Source organism: Macrotis lagotis, chromosome 7 (genome assembly GCF_037893015.1).
Source record: "Macrotis lagotis isolate mMagLag1 chromosome 7, bilby.v1.9.chrom.fasta, whole genome shotgun sequence".
Lineage (NCBI taxonomy): Eukaryota > Metazoa > Chordata > Mammalia > Peramelemorphia > Peramelidae > Macrotis > Macrotis lagotis.
The window spans coordinates 16,404,185-16,421,349 of NC_133664.1; the positions used below are offsets into that span (position 1 = coordinate 16,404,185).

At 43.2% G+C, this 17,165-nt stretch overlaps 1 protein-coding gene across 6 annotated transcripts in view; it reads right to left on the reverse strand.

Moving 5' to 3' along the window:
* Positions 1-2,315: 2,315 nt before the first annotated feature.
* Positions 2,316-17,165, reverse strand: part of SKAP2 (src kinase associated phosphoprotein 2) — a 189,346-nt gene continuing 174,496 nt past the window's right edge. For all 6 annotated transcript variants that reach the window (XM_074195534.1, XM_074195532.1, XM_074195531.1 and 3 more), the window contains 2 exons: positions 4,259-4,360; positions 2,316-3,962 (listed from right to left, as the gene is read on the reverse strand). In XM_074195534.1, the coding sequence (XP_074051635.1) occupies positions 4,268-4,360 (93 nt within the window). In that variant the 3' untranslated portion in view covers positions 2,316-3,962; positions 4,259-4,267. The remainder of the gene's footprint in view (positions 3,963-4,258; positions 4,361-17,165) is intronic.

A 17,165-nucleotide genomic window follows, 5' to 3' on the forward strand; every position in this document is an offset into this window, starting at 1 on the left:
CATCTATTTGATTGAATGCATTTGCAAACATTATTGTGAGGAAGGATACCTAGGCCTCACCAGCCTGGCTGCCAAAGGGAACCATGACACACAAAAGGGAGACCTGTCCTGGAGAAAGGGATTCCGTCTGCTGTTTTTGTAAGTCATTTAAGTCTCAAGTTTGGGGAACCCAGTACCAGCTAAAAAGCATTTTCTGAGGGTCTGCTTCATATTTCCCATCTTTAGTGAATGTGCTGGTCTGATGTTGTTAGTTCAAAAAAAAAAAGCAAGCACTCTGAGAACCAACAAGATTCCTGCTCATGGAGGAAGGTGCAGTGTAGGGTGTGACCTCTCTCTAGGTACTTGCCTATTCCCTCACTTAAACCCAACGTGCAAGAGCACGTCACAGCCTCACCTCCTTACATCAAGGTCTTCTTTGAGAATGAAGATCCAACAACAAGAATGGCAAGAATCAAATGCCACCTGAGGCTCCCACAATTGCTAAATGTGGGGATGAACTGGATCCAACACTGAGGGTTTACAGAAACTCCGTACTGGCAGATCAGCTCCAAAAGGAGCAGAGGTGCCCAGACACTGCTGGTCCCTTGATGGCCACAAGTTTAAACTAGACACTGAGGGCAGATTCAAAGCCCAGAAAGCTATTTTAGGAATAGGCGCCACTTACTTTTGTCTCTTACCAGGGCAGGACTCGACTGAGTGGATGAAGCTTGAATCGCCCTAATATTTGTGACCTACAGATTGTCCTCTGAGTTTATTTGAGAGGAGGGAGCAGTGATCAGAAAGCACTGGCTTGGAAAACCCTGGCAGATCCAGACTCCCCAAACCCGGGCCAAGCTCAGCACGAGTCAGACTCATGGGCCACATCAATGGCAGCTTCAGCAGGACCCAACTGTTCATCTCTTTGCTGCCCTAGTGATCACAACCCCAGACTTCAGGTGGTCACCCATGGAATAACTCTAGAGCTCAAAGAGCCTCCACAACTATGGAGGCCAGCTCCATCATTGCCAAGAAAGATACAATCTGACTTGTTCAAGGACACAGAGCCAGCTGGTGGCAAAGCCCGGTTAGAGCTCTGGTCTCCTGATGCTGTAGGGGTCAGTCAGTCACAAGCACTTAAAGAGGACTGACTCAAGAGCCAGCACTCTTTTCACTGCGGAAGGACCGGAAGCAACAGCCACAGGAGAGACAACAAACCCCACCAGAAGCATCTGCCCAGGGGCACCGGGCTCAGCTCCAGCCTAGAATGTTCCTCTGGGTGGGGGGCTGGGCGAAGCCAGGTCCTCCTAGCAAGAGCAGAGCACAGGCCTGGAGCCATGACCTGGAGAAGGCTGGGACAAGGGCACATCCAAGGAGCCTAGGATGCTTTCTAGAATCATCTGTAATTACAGTGAGCCAACCCCAAATCCACCCTCATCCACTGAAGACAGGCAGAATGATCGACTCGGCAGGCCTCCAGAATGTGGGCCGACCAAGACTTCTCCATCGGAGAAAATGTTCCCTGAACAAGAGCAGCAACTGGAGTGCAGGGCGAGCTGTGGTTAAGTCTCGGTCCCTCAGCAATAACAGACATTTGTATTATCCTTACTATTTTGAATACATTCCGATGACAGCCCTATTTCATTTCTTCATTCAGTTTGGAGGCCAGATGGCATTAGAATCATTCACTGCACCTTGTTGTGCTTAATTACTACAATCAACACACTATTTTCCAAATTAATCATAACAAAGTAATTTCATTAGTAACACAGCAGGCTGTTGAATTATTAGCATCATAACAGTTTGCAAACAATTAAACTTTATTTGAACCTTAAAAATTTGCAGAGTGGAACATTATTGTAAGATCTAATGGCAACGGCGTACAAATTCAGTACAGAGCAAATAATCAAGCAAAATGCTATATAAAATATGACTTACAATCACCTTTGAAAAAAATTGGTTCTCTAACTGTTCATAGAAAAACAAATAAAAGCGAGGCAAACCTTATGAAAACATGGCGATTATCATGTTTTCTGATCCACGTTGTTTAAAATCACATTAATGATATGATGCCGGACTTGGGGATGGGATCTCATCAAGGGGTTGAAGGAAACTTTTCCCAGGACATACTAATGATTTCCTCAAGTACACACATGGCTGGATCTTGTCCAAGATTCTCCTTGTAAATGGTGGGGTCCCCTTTCTTCACCCTCCCCAAGTGACAATGGGGGAAATGCCAATGGAAGCTGAAGCCCTTCATGCCATCCTTAATGGGAGAATGTCTGGACAGTCGATGTTATTCATCGGTTGGCAAAGGACTCCCTCTCCTGGATTAACAGTTAAAAAAAAGAAAAGGAATTCTCCAAATGTTAGAAATTAGAGATGACGCTAGCCCAGGTGGGGGAAGGGTGTCAAAATGGTTCCCTATGTGATGAAAATCTGCTGCCATCTACTGGTCCAAGATGGAACTGCAGAAAGCCTCCCAGTCCCTTCTGCCTATGGTCCTACCGAGTGATTTCTCTCTCTTTCAGCCATTTAACTTAGAAAATCAAGTTTGCTTTGCCTGGTGATGTGGGAAGTGTCTTTCTAGGCCAAGGTCCTCTATTTTTGATAATTTGGTTTAGATACTTAAATGTATCTGATTTTTTTAAGACTAAGAAGTCAATTTTTCTAAATTATAGAAGAGCAATTTATCTTTCACTTCATTATTTTTTCTATGTGAAATTAAGAGACTGAACACAAACATGAGTCTGCCAATGCCATGGTGATGAGAAGATAGAGATGAAATACTGCTGAGTCCCATCATGTTTGTAAATGTTTTTATGTTGTTTTAAGGGGGGCAGAAGGGAGGCTCCCAGGGAGCACAGGAATGACCTGCCAATAAGGAGTTGAGATCTCCTGTAATGAATTTTCCAACCCAATCAGAATTTAGAGGCATTTGAAACCCTTATATGCCCAAGGGAAGTAGGGATGGGCCCAGGGGCATCACTCCTGGGAAGGAAACATCATTACAAGTTCATCTACTTTTCTCATCTATAATGTGAGGGGATTGGACTAGGTGATAGCAATGGCCCATCCAACTCTAAATAACTCTGACTTTCATCACCCAGCAATGAGTTAAATCCCTCCCCTGGGAGGAATTTAAGTTTAAAATAACAAACTTCTTTCACTGAATCCAAAGTGAAACACTTTCCCATGATGGTAACTGGAGCTGTGCTAGTGAATGGTGTGGAGTCAATTCAACAGGGATGCCACCCCAACAGCTCTGTGGTCCTGTTGCAAATAACCCGAATGGTTTTTGATGATATAGGACTTTGGGTGGTCATGCAACAAAATGTCTCACAGAAGTTGTGTTTTTGCATTCCTGTATCTTTCCTTCTTATGGTCATATTTAATATCATATGAATTTGCCAAGAATGAATAAATTCTTTCATGATGAAAGGTCCCTACCATGTGAAATATCAAAATAAATCACCCACAGTGCAACCCACATGTTCTCTGGGTGCAGAAGGTACAGTTTAAGATTTGCCTTACTGAGATATATTCAATGGAAATGTAGCTGAAATTAGGCATCATGGCCACAAAAATTTACTTATTTTGAGTAATGAGCATTACGGGGCCCCTGATAAGAATGGGCATTTGGCATCTGAGATATAGGGCTGGGTTCTTCCACAAAGCCAAATGAATGGATTCACACAAAGCAGCTGAATAAATAAAACTATGATTGTTTCTCATGCAAAATAGCAACAAGCATAACCATTTTACTGCTCGTACCTGAATGCTATGCGCAACTTTCATTTAATTTATGATCATTAAAAACACAGTAAAGGGAGGAGAGTACAAAATTACAGGCAAAGCTGAACAGAAAGATGATACTGATGACTTCCGAGTTGTCACTTGATGCATGGCTGAGCTCCCTGAATCCAAAGGTTCAAACAGAAGGCCAAGCCCCATCTTCTTTCTTCACCACGACATGCTGAGATTTGCTGATTAGAAAAAAAGCAGTGTTTCGAGATATAATTCAGAATCTCATCAACAGAGCTATGAGTATGATTTTTACAAAGAAGAAGTAGATGAGACAAGTAGCTAGCTACTTTGAAGAGAAATTTCAAAAGCTTTTTTTAATTAAACATTTTTTTTTCCAAGGGTGGGAAGAAAACATTCTTTGACAGACCCACAAACAACAGTTTCAGAAAAGGGAAAGACACATTTTTTAAAAAAAAAAACTCAGAACAAGAGAACATATGAGCCATTACAGAAGATTGGATTAAAATGTACTTACCCAGGACTCTCAAATATCATACATCTCCATTATGTAGGCTTTAGGCACCAAGCCAATGGTTCCCTTCATTTCTCCTACCCACCAGCCAAATCTATTGTAGTCCTAATTGAAAACAATATGCAATATTAACCTTTAGTCAGGGATAAATGCAATAGACTTGCTCTGCAACTTCTTGCAAACATTTTCTTCCTTTATAAAGTTAGAAGGACTTGAACTGAAAATGGAAACGTTATCATCTTTTTGTTTCTGGGCACTTTCAAAAATGCTGGGAGGCAAAGATTTAAATGAGCTTACAAGACAATGCATGTTTATTACTCACTGCAGAAAGAAAGAATTATGAATGCATTCAGTACACACCAGCCACATCAACCCCACCCACCACCTCACCGGCAACTCCCCCTTTCTTCTGGCTTTTCTCCAACACTAAATTCCAATTTTATGGGACTTGGAGAACTCTGAAATAGCAATTTAATTTGTATCCCCAACCCTAAGGGGTCATCACAGTATGTGAAAGAGGTTGAATGCAGGTGGGTTTATCTGGTTTATCTTTCCATTCCACAGATGCATAAGATGGATAAGGGTGCAGAGATTACTCATGTAGCCAGAGATGTCTTAGATTCCCCCCCCCCCAGAACAAAAACTAAAAATCAGAGACTCCTAAAAAAAAAAAAAGCACAGGAGTCACAGGCAGAAGGGGCAGTGGTCCATGGAGAATTCATGTGGATGATGGAGCAGGAACCACTTGAAAAAGAAATGTCAAAGTGAAGTTTTAGAATGGTTGAAAAAAAAAAGAGTGGTTGCCACTTTAAAGTCAGAAAAATAAGAGTATCTCTAAACATTATAATGGGAAAACAGGATTCTGCTAAAAAAAAATGTGATTCCCATGAAGAATTTCAATGAGGTGAGGTAAGTTTGTACCCAGACCCTCCCGCCAGGGCAAGAACCTCTTAAGCAAGTATGTGTTGGGATGGATTCTTAGTTGAAATTTATTTAATTTTAGTGAGACACATAGAAAATAAAATGAATTACAACTTTCAAGAAATCTATCTTCCAAAAAGCAATCCTCTTGCAAGAGCATTAAGGGATCTCAATTTAATTCTTTTCTTTAAGACAAATATTTTAAAATGAATGCCCATAGCGATTCAATTGATTATGACTACTCTAACTTCCCAGGTTCATGGATAAAGATGTATATGTGCTGCTCAAGCAAGGGAGGGGGACAAAGTAATTCAGAAATTAAATTTGCAAAGGACTGATTATTAAAGTGATACATATTAAGGGAAATCGATCTAACTGCCTCGATTTGAGTATATACACCCTAGTAATTGGGAGATAAAAGGGAAATGCAAAGCCTCCAGCTTCCCCCAAAGCATCGGGGGTTGGGGGGGGCAGTTGGAAGAGAAAAGAGAAAAGATGCGTATTTGCCTTAAACACAGGAAAGAGGCACAGTGGAAAGTTACCAGAAAAGGTCTTATTTAACACCTGATTTTCAGAATATTACTTTTAAGTAGAAATGGATGGAAATAGTGGATTTTCAGAGATGATGAACATTCTTCTGATTCTGGGGGTGAATGAACACTAGATGGCTGGTACATGAACACAGCTGATAAAATGGAGTCCAAATTTCTCCACTGTAAGGTCCCTGGAAGAAGATACTAAATGCCAATCATCATCATCATCATCATCATCATCACCATCATTTCTGATGCTACTCTCAAGCATAGAACAAAGTCAAAGGGTCTAGGTTGGAGTCTTGTTGTCACCAGCAGCTGCAGGGCCATGGGCAGTCAACAGCTTCTTTGGTTCTCAGTTACTTTATCTCTGAAATGGGTATGACATAGATATAGATATAGATATAGATATAGATATAGATATAGATATATAGATATAGATATTCACAAGATGTATGGGAGTATCTAGTAGGAGCCACTCCAACCCAACAAGCATTTATCATCATCATTCCCAATTAAGCACTGCTGTGTGTAAAGATCACACATGAAAGATTCCTGCCATCATCAAGTCCTAGAGAAATGCTCCCTATTATTAGGGGCCTGCTGTGTACCAGGCCCTGCCTTATAGAGCTGACCATCTAGCACTCCATCTTCATCACCACCATCTATCTCTGCTTTTACCAAAAGAAACACCCTGGATGTCGGTGAGTTGGCTGCACAGACATGGGGCAGGGGACAGCAAAGGACCCACACCCTTTCAGCCTCAGTTCCCTCACTTGTAATCAGAGGACAACATTGCCTCCCTCCAGTGAAGTTGCAGCTGTAAAATGCTCTGCAAACCCTAAGGATAAATGCATAAATTATTGTTGCTATTATTATCATTACCCTATTTCAAGCTTTACAAATACAAATCTGTGTACTCTTGAAATAACACTACTTTGTACCATACTACTCCTTTCCTCCTCTTTAGAGCATTGAAGCTGATGAGCTTCCTCTATATCAGTTTTCTTTTTTTCTGCCGCACTAAGCCCTTTTAAAGAGTGCACACAGTAACAGTCTGAAAAGGCCAGGCAACAGGTAAGAAGGCTAAAGTAAGAAGGCTAAGATTGCCCACATGTCACCAAGGTGCCAACTGGGAGCCACCTCCACTCTAAACATGCCTGACCTGTGGGAGGACCTTCCAAGCTTGTCTTGGGCTGATCAGCCACAGTCAAGGTGTTGGACCTCAACCCCAACGTCATGATGTCCTTTTGGTCCTCTAAGAACTAAGGATGACCATCAAGCAACCAAATTATCATTCCAAAGGTGCAAAGAGATCTATCCCTTCATCCCAGGGTTGTGATCTACAAAAGTGATTCCCTTTGTAAAGGATGGGGGAGTCAAAATGGGTTGAACACATGATGGCCTAAACAGGAAAATCAGGGTTTAAAATGTTTTTATTACAATTAATACTGGGCAAAAAAAATCACTCCTTTTTCCTCATCTCTATTCTGTTTCCTTCACAAATTCTACTTTTGATTAAAGGTATAATCTCCCGTTCAAAAAGTCAACTCATCCTCATTTCGCTGGATTTAAAGAAACCTACTGCCAACAAATCACTCTTCCCAAAAGAAGCAATAACATGTTTCACATCATGAAGGATCCCATGCAAGGGCCATCCAGTGAGATTAATCAAGCAGAGAGACAGTAGAGTGAGCTGCCTTTGCTATGAACAAATGACTTAAAATTCCTAGGAAGAGGAAAACAGCTTTGGACTAAAATGTGAGTTGGAAGATCTATGTAAATAAATTAAACAAATCAAGAAATTGAAATTTGTAACTTCTCAAAATATATGCTAAAATCTCAGAGAACTTAAATCATAAAGGTTCATTTAAAAATATCAAATTTTCATGTCTTTCCAGATGGAAATTATTTCATTTTATGCTCCTACGTGAAAGTTAAGAGATCTAATAAAGCATAAGGATATAAAACTCTAGTGAGCTCATTTATGGATTTGTGGTGGTCGGTGGAGAATGTAGACAAGTCTTCCACCATCAACACTTTTACTATGGTCATTACTATCTTTTGTAGGAGCCTCCAGAGCCGCATGCATCCCAATCAAACCATTGGCAGTCTGTAAATTGGATTGACTGAGCTTCAGGGGCTTCCTGATTCTGGGAGAATGGGACTCACAACTTTGGTCTAAAGATTCCCTGTTACCCAAAGGCTCCTCCCACATATTCTATACCTCAGCTCCCCCCTCACCTTAAAACACATCTGATTTATTATTAATTATGAACTGCTTACAGCAGAGAAAATAATGCAATCAATTCAATATTATCTTTTTGTCCACTTGCCAATGACAGTTTTGTTGGATAATGTTACACATGGGCCCTTTTTCAGAAAGACCCAACTCCATATAGATAGTAAAGAGAAGAAATAAATAGGTGAAGAAAGCTCCCCCCTTCTCCATTCTGCCCTTTCAATCTCCATGTATTCTTAAAGGTCAGAGCCGCCCAACCTGCACGGAGCAGAGAAGAGGTCAGGTCCATCCAAGGTCTGCCATCTGGGATCCCTTCCTCCAGTCAGCTCTTCACACTAAAATGCTAACCTAGGCAAGTGACTAGGCTTCAGGAGGACTGATAAAATAATGAAGAGTCCTTTAATCTACAGGAAACCATTCTAGTCAATTTATAAGAAATATTGCATCCCTTTGTAAGACGTGTAATTATTTTCTATTAATCATGTGCTATAAAGCTACATTATGCGGTTATTCTGTTATCACTAGAAAGAGGCCTGCAGTCAGCTTCTGACAATGCGAGGTAATTACTGCCACAAAGCTTCTTTCTCCTCTGTGCTAACGCGATCAAGGTCTGGAGGTGTGAGGATGCTCACCGGAGGAAAATAACACTCCAAAGAAACTCCCTATCTGCAAAATGAATGGCTTCCAGGCAGAAAGCAATATGGCAGGAAAAGCCAAAAAAAAAAAAAAAAATTAAGAAAAAGTGGCCAATTGTGTGAAGAGTGAATGCTTCTTCTACTATTCCAGACTAGTCAATTATTTTTAACCTGTTTTGTTTATAGGTCAAAGCACAAGGTACCAATTCATATTTATTAAAGCTGCAAAATAAAGTGATTGTGTCATTTTGAAAATGTTTACGCAAAAGGGAAAAGCCAGTTTTGGCAAAATGAAGGAGGGACTTTGGCCATCAGGAGACCTTTGCTCATTAACTAAACTGACTCTGCTGGTGGTGTATTATTTTTCACCTAATGTGGGGCCACATCAGTGACTTCAGTCCTTTCAGACGGGGACACTCATCCCCCCTGGGTTATCGTCCACTTTGCAGAAGCCATCTGGCCAAAAATCTTTCTCCTGAGTCTCAGCATTGACGTGGCTTGGGGGGAGGGGGCACTGCTCTTCCAGGAGTTGGTTGAAAGCAACAGGTGCCAGACAGGTTAAAAGACTGGAGGGGACGTTAGCAGTCTGGTTTCCAAACACACATGGGAGCCCTTGGGCAAAACTGAAGTGATTTTATCTTCAGACATCAGCTATTTGTTCATTAGGCACTAGTTCATTTGAACCTTATGTGTCATTTTATAAGTTAACAATTCACAAGAAAAGCTTTTTAGTCACTGATGGAAAAAATGGGGTCCCAAGTCAAGTTTTTCCCAGAGAGCACGTGCCTTTGGAATCTGATACCGATTCCAAATATTTCGATATTTGCCTCAGAGCTGCTCTGCAGAACCATCTTGTTTCTCCAGTGTGCGCTATTAAAAAAGTCCAAACTCAACTACAACAGGACCCTGCTGCGGGTCTGCCACTACTTCTTTTATGCAGCCCCAGAAAAGAACAAACAAAAAAGCAAAAACACATGGGAACCATCCAAGAGGAGGCTTCCAGGAGACTTCTGGAAATCAGCCTAGAGGCTTGCAGTCACATCTCAGACCAAAATCTCAGATGTCTCTGGAACTGGAGCAACTGAGAAATCTAGTTGTGTTGTTTTAAAGCAAGAAGCGGCAGAAGGGACAGTGGGCTCCATTCTGATGAGAAAAGGGAAAGGCAAGCGGAGGAAACTGAGTCAGCCCCTGAGGATGGGGTGTCTACAGGGACACACACCCTTGTTGGAGCCAGCTTGTACAGTGGAGAGAGCACCAGCTTGGGAATCATAATGACCTGGATTCAAATCCCACCTCAGACACTCATCAGTTATAAGACTTTTGCCTCTCTGAACCTCAGTTTCCCCAAGTGTAAAATTCAGATTTTTTTCTATGAACATTCCACAACTGGGTTAGTCCTGACAATCAGATTTAATTTGGGGGAAGGGAGAATAGGTTATTTAACTTAAACTCCTGTCCTTTTCATCTGAATGTGCATCTGTCTATGCACATAAAGACAGCTAGGTGGTGCCAGAATGCAAAAAAGTGCTGGGCTCATCACTCTGAGTTCAAATCCAGACTCAGACCCTGGACCATTTAACTCTGCCTTCCTCAGTTTCCTCATCTGTAAGATGGGCTGGAGAAGGAAGCCGCCAACCACTCCAGGATCTTGGCCAAGGAAGAACTGGACCCAAAATGAACTGAAATATAGGTGTCCATTTTTCTGTGTGTATTATGTATGTGCATTGGATGTGTGTAGTGTAGGTGTGTGTGTAGTATAAACATGTGTGCACAATGATGACTAAGGCCCTGAAGTCCTCAGAAATGCCTCTGAATGACCCCCCCTCCCCCGGCCCCATCACTGACCAGGAGCTGGAAGGGAGCTCTCTGTCCGGAGGCTGAACCTCTCTGTACATCATGGGCCACTCGAGGAAAGCCTATGGACCTCCTTCTCAGAATATTTTTTAAACAAATAAAAAACCTGGGATTATGAAGAAAACCAATTCTATTGAAATGCCATTGTCAACCATTTTTAAAAAATCCCAGAGAGAGGCTCTGGGAGTTTGAGTCCCAGATAGTAACACTACTAGGATTTGAACCCAGGCCCTTTGGGTTCCCAATCCGTGGCAACAAAAATTCACTATTAAGTTGTAGTTTGTGCTTCATCTCAAAAAGGGCTGTGGCATCAGGAAGAAGATGCCATGACATGCCAGTGAACTGGATTTGAGTGAGAGGGGATCTGTGCAAATCACCAGCCTCACTCTCCTCTGGAGTCATCTGTGTCCAGGGTCCAGAGACCTTGGCCTTTTTGAGCTAGTCTTCACCAGGTCTCAGTTTGTCTGAGGAAACACCCATTCGGTGATTATGGTGAGGTAGGAAATGAAGCAGAGAATGGCCTTTGGAATGTAGTGGACGGAGGGCCACCGTAGAAGGCAACCAGACAACTTGGAGAGCATACAGGTATTTGAAAAGGGTCTTATGTTTCAGGGAAAAGTTAGAAGTCAGTCCTGGGCACAGCCTCTGCCATCTTCATCAGAAACTCCAGGTCTCACACTAACTCACTACCTACTGACCGGCCTCCTGAGGATCATGGACACAGACACTGGCAAAGACACTTTTTTAGATTTTTTTTTTTTTGCAAGGCAAATGAGGTTAAGTGGCTTGCCCAAGGCCACACAGCTAGGTAATTAAGTGTCTGAGGTGGAATTTGAACCCAGGTACTCCTGACTCCAGGGCCAGTGCTCTGTCCACTGTGCCACCTAGCTGCCCCAACACAGATACTTTCTAGATGGTCACGGCATGCCAACTCTGTGATGCCTCTGTGTGTGAGGGTTGTTTGTTCTCCCCCCAAGGAAATAGAAGTTCTCTGAAGGCAGGCCTGGTGTCACAGGGTGACTCTTGGACACTAGAAAGCCTGGCCCACATTGATGAACGCTTAGAAGGACCAAGGAGGTCAACAGAGGCAATGCATTTGGGGAAGAAGCAGAGACAGATGAGGATGTTTACTTTACCAGGAGAATCAAAGGCTAGGGGAAGGTTCTATCCATTATTCTTTAAGACAGGTAGGGAGAGAGACTGAGGGTATTTACATTTAAAACAATTCTATGTAAATGACATTTTTCATGACATCAGGAACCATAACCAACAATGTCCTGGGGCAACCACCATGATGAGTTCAGTCCTGGGGCCTTTCCTGTTCACCTCCCATGGAAAGGAATTCCTAAGACTCTTCTTATTCCCTGCCTCCCCATTTAGGTGATCCTTCCTCATTCCCTTCACTGGTCCCTCCTCTCCTGCCCCCACCACATACACACACACACACACACACACACACACACACACACACACCACACATACACATACACCACACACCACACACACATACATACACACACCACACACTCATACATACACATACACCACAGACTCACACATACACACCACACAATACATACACCACACATACACACACACACCACACACATACACTCACACATACACACCACACACACACACACACACACACACACACACACACACACACCACATACACGCACACACCCTCCACCTTCCCTCACAACTCTCCTGGATGTCTCCTCTCCTCCCCATCTGAGGCTGCCCCTTGCCTCTCCCTCTTTCAGCCCCATCCATGCGGCCTGGCCCAGGCACTCCCCATTTCATCTGATGACTCCAGCCTCCTACCCATCCAGTCTGGCTCTTGTCTCTCCCTCCAGAGCCTCCCAGCATCTCTCTGACCCCCGTTTCTGCTCTCAGGCCGCCCCCCCAGACCCAGGGCGGAGCTCATCATTTCTCACCTTCCCTACAGTCCCAGCCCCCCAAATGGCCTTTCTGAATCCAAGGCCCCAACCCCATTATCATCTTCTTGGCTCCCCCTTCTGGCTCTCCAATCCTTTTCTAGCCTCAGTCTGGGTGGCGCCCAGAGGGAAGGTCTAGCCCAGGGCCCGGCACCTCTCACCTGCCTGTCAGTCTCTTCCCTTAGGCCAGAGCCTTTTCCAGGCCTCTGCTGTGAGTTCAGCCTCAACACTGATGACTCCACTAGTAAGCCTGGTAGTTTCCCCTCCTTTCTCTGGGGCCACTCACCCTCCCCAAGAACACACGGGGAGCATGCTTCCAACCATGGAGCCTCTGCCCCTGGGGCTCTCGGGTCCCTAGTCAGGCCTGCCCAGGAGGGTAGACGCGTCCATGGGGGGCACACCCATGACACTCTTAACCAAATAGAACCTGACACAAAGAATTGCAAAGGCAGTGGTACCAACAGGTGGCCGTCTCTTCCTCCTCCCCCCAATAACAATAAGAGAGAATGAATGTTGGGGAAATAAATTGTCCTTGGTTAAAATAAATAGGTTCATTGTCAGCAGATGAGGTCCATATGCTGTAAATGGAGCTGTCCTATTTAATCTTTCAAAACGAGTCATCTGATTTGAGGCACAGAATGCGCTAGATGATGACAGATAAAAAGTTAAGAGAGCCAACGTTCCCTCTTTAATGCACTGCACTAATGGACCTAGATCAAGTTTTTTGTATATTTAAAAAAAATAACTCAGTCTTTCCATTCTCATAACATGAATCAAATGTTCAGGGGGGAATAGGATAAACCAGACATTAGAAAAAGGCAACCACATTATTTAAAATTGAGCCAACAGATGGCCAAAGTTCTCACTTTGCTTTGAGCCTATAGACCAGAGCCTCACCCATGCCACTCCTCAGCCTTTTTTTTTTCTTCTTCAATTTAAAAATTCTTTTAAAAGCTTGACATCTCAAGCCCCCTTCGCCCCAGGGCCTGCATTAGCCGAACACACGGTTCAGGATTTATTTTTCCGCCCACAGTCTCTTCTTCTCTTACTGCAGGGACCAAGGAGCTGCCCTTTGTCTGGTAAACCACTCATGAAAGGTAGAACAGAAGGAAAGACACACTTTTCTGACAACTTCCTACAGAAAGACAAGGCAAGAGAGCATGTGCATCTCCTCCTCAGATCTCTAGTTCTCTTTAAGGGTCTCTGGTGCCCCTGGGCTCACCCTGCCTGCTCTAAGGCCTGCAGAGGCAACAGGTTTACTTTCCTGCATCTCTTCTCTCTCCCAATGGCAGAGACCACTCCGTAGTTTTAATCTCTAGTGTCTTCAACAAAGAAGGTAAATCATAAATGCTCGTGGAATCAAAGTGAATTACAGGTCAAATAATGCTCCCCCCATTCATTGATGGAATGACATTTGGTACAATCTAGATTTGTGAATATATTGTTCTCCTCTTTTATGCTCAAAACACAAAAACAATCAAGTCAGCCAGAGAAATATAGACTTAGCTTTGGATTCCTAAAAATCAATGAAAAGGTTCATTTGTCTCAAAAAGATGTGGCTGTCTGTACTGTTAAATAAATGAAAACCCAAACTATCGTTCTGGAGTTACAACTCACTCTACAGCAATATGGTCCTCATTATAAACACACATACAAGCTCTGTGCTGATTATACTTGGGGGCATGCTGAATTGTTTTTAAAAAAAAAATCAAGAAAAAATGATCAAGTGTTAGCAAAAAAAAAAGGATTTTACTATATGAAAGAGATAAGGCAAAATTATTTCCAAATTAGGCAAAAAAATTAAGTGTCCCTAACTACTATCAAAGATCTCTTGGTCCAACAACTTTGGTCCACTTAAGCCCAGAAGAGAGAGTCCCAAAGCCCCAAGTTATAGGTTCTTCTTATAGGCTGAATGGCCCTTGGATTGATTATTGACAAAGTGCAAAGGTTAAAATTCTGAAAATGCCACAGACACTTTGAAGAAGGGAATGAGTGGGGCCAGGAGCCCCTTGACAGCTCCTAATTAGGAAGTGTGAGGAAGGGAAGGGGGAGGGTGCTGGCTCTTTGACTGTTCTGTTTCATCAGAATACAAGGAATGATGTTTACTTCAGGATCAAATGCTGCTATTTTGGAAAGAGCCCCATGCATGCTAAACCATGTGGACCTCCTCTGTCTCCCAGGTCAAATGCATTTTGTGGTCACTACCTTACAAAAGTCTTTCTCAACAAATAAAAATCACACAATTTAAAAAAGAACAAAGATCAAAATTCAGCTCAATGTCTAAGTCAATGAAAGGCCTCCTCCACTTAATTCCATAAATGTTGAATATTCTCAACTAAAATGAACGACTCAGGGGGCAGCTAGGTGGTGTGGTGGATACAGCACAGACCCTGGAGTCAGGAGGACCTGAGTTCAAATTCAGCCTCAGACACTTGATAATTGCCTAGCTGTGTGACCTTGAGCAAGTCACTTTAACCCTACTGCCTTAAATGAAAAAAAAGAAAAAGAAAAAAGGAGAAATGATAAAAAGTGGTAATACTAAGCATATCATTTAAAATAAATGACTAATAAATAAACAAATAAATAAATGAAATTTAAAATAAATGGCTTTTTGTCCAGCCTCCAGGAATGTGATTTTTATTAAAACTTGCTGTGTTGTTTAAAAAGGACTAGTTGCAGCAGAGAAGATATTCTAGTGGTATGTAAAAATTAAGCAACACTGATTTAATATTTTGATTTATATATCACTATAGAAACAAAAATCTACCTTTATTCAAAGCTTCCATTAACTGGATTCATTTGATCATAAAAGGTCATGGTGTTGAATTTATATAGGGAGCTTTCTGAGGACATACAAACATTCTGCCAAACTGTAAGACATTTTTTCTAACCGAGGCAAACAATACTTGGGGTAAACTTGTATCATCATTAAGTCTTTTTTTAAGGGTAATACCTATTGATTAGCCAAACTGCCTTTGATTTAAGGGCACCATTTTGGAGGTGGCCAGGCCAACAACTGCCTGCACTGCTCTGCTGGTGCCACTAGATGGTGTGAAAACGGTAAAGGACAACATCTGAGTCTTCAAAGCCCAGAATCAGAGGGCGGCCAATAACGAACACAACGTGCTCATTGTATCTTTTATATAGTGTCCACATATGCCGCCAGGTGACCCTTGAAGCTAGATAAATTTGAATTCTCAAATGGGTGGGTTTTTGGTTAGAGCATCATAAAAGGCCAGAGCAGGAAGGGACCTCGGATCCTTCTAGTCCAAACCTCTGGCCTACAGAGAAGGGTCCAGGTTGGGACAAGGTCATTTCCTTTTAGGGAACAAACCTTCTCAAGCTACCACACTTCTTTACCAAGTTCCCCAAACCTCTAGGCTATGTTTGATGCTAAATAAACCCGGGGTATCAGGATATCCGCTCAGCAGTCGGTGTTTACCCATTTTGGGGAGGGAGAGCAGGACTGTTGGGCCTTTCCAAAGACAATGGGGCACTGCCCTTAGGGCCTCTGTCAGGAGATGGGTGTCGGAGAGAGAGTGACTGGAGCCTGTCTGGGCTAGCCCCTGGTGCCCCAGCCTGGTCACCCTGCAGCCCAGACTGTGACTTCATCCAAGCCAAACCTGAACTGGAGTAGCCCTGCTCACTTCCCTCCCCTTCCCCTTCCTCCTCTTCTGATTCCGGCCCCTTCAGCATCCTGAGGAAATCTAGTCTGGTTGGTACCAGCCAGGAATGCCCCCTCTAGCAGCCTCTTCACAAGGCCCATTCAGCCTCTGCCTGCAGCCTCCATGACATGTAGAATAGAGCTGGAGGGGTCTTGGAAGTCAAGTCTCTTCTTTTTACAAATGAGGACACAAGATCAGAGAGAGAGAAAGGGGCTTGGCTGAGGCTGCCCACAGGCAGAAGGGGGAGAGCTTGGATGTGAAGGGAGGTCTCTGCCCCACTCCAGAGGCTGCCCCTTCACTTTTCAGATCATGCTATTTGTCAGAAGTCTTCTCTCACATCATGGGAAAACCCCCACTTTTAAACAAATCATTTAAATGAATCAGAAGGTCATCTCATGTCCATTTGATCCCAGGGAATGCTCCTCAAACACCTACAGAAGGCATAAAAAGAATGGGGGAAATAGAACTGAGGCAGGCAGACCAAGCAAGAGGAGAGAGCTTTCTGGACAGGGTCCCACTCCCATCTGCCACTTAGGACAGCTGTCCCCTTACCCTCTAAGGAGAGGTCAGTCCTGGCTGCGGACTGGCTTCATCCCTCTGATTAGGCCTTTCCAGCTCATCCTGGGAGGGCAGAAATCCCCTCCCCTGTAGAAGACGACAAGGACGCCACACCTCCGTAATTATGCTTTAATGACAGTTCCATGTTAATACAAGTAATCTTCAGAGCTTAATTTCAATTATGGAACTGAGAGAGGAGTATAATGACATTCCCCATCTACAAGTGATCTTGTTAGTTGAGATCACTGCCCAGAGCCCATTTGGGGGCACCTGGCTGAGAATGAAATGCCCAGGCTCTTATCTACAGGAACCCTAGACCGGGCAGGATCATTTCCACGTGACACAGGCTCACGGGATCTTGACAGCCCCATGGGTCACTTTAAAAAAAAAAACAAGGAAAAATAAATCTGTCAGATTTTTAAAATGGGGGAAATGTCCCTTTCAACCCATATGATTTTAATTGGCAATGACCTTAAATGTCAGTTGTATTTATATGGTAGTGAGAAAGAGAACACAGGCCATGGAGCCAGAAGAACTGACTGGGCTGCACTGGGAAAGTCCC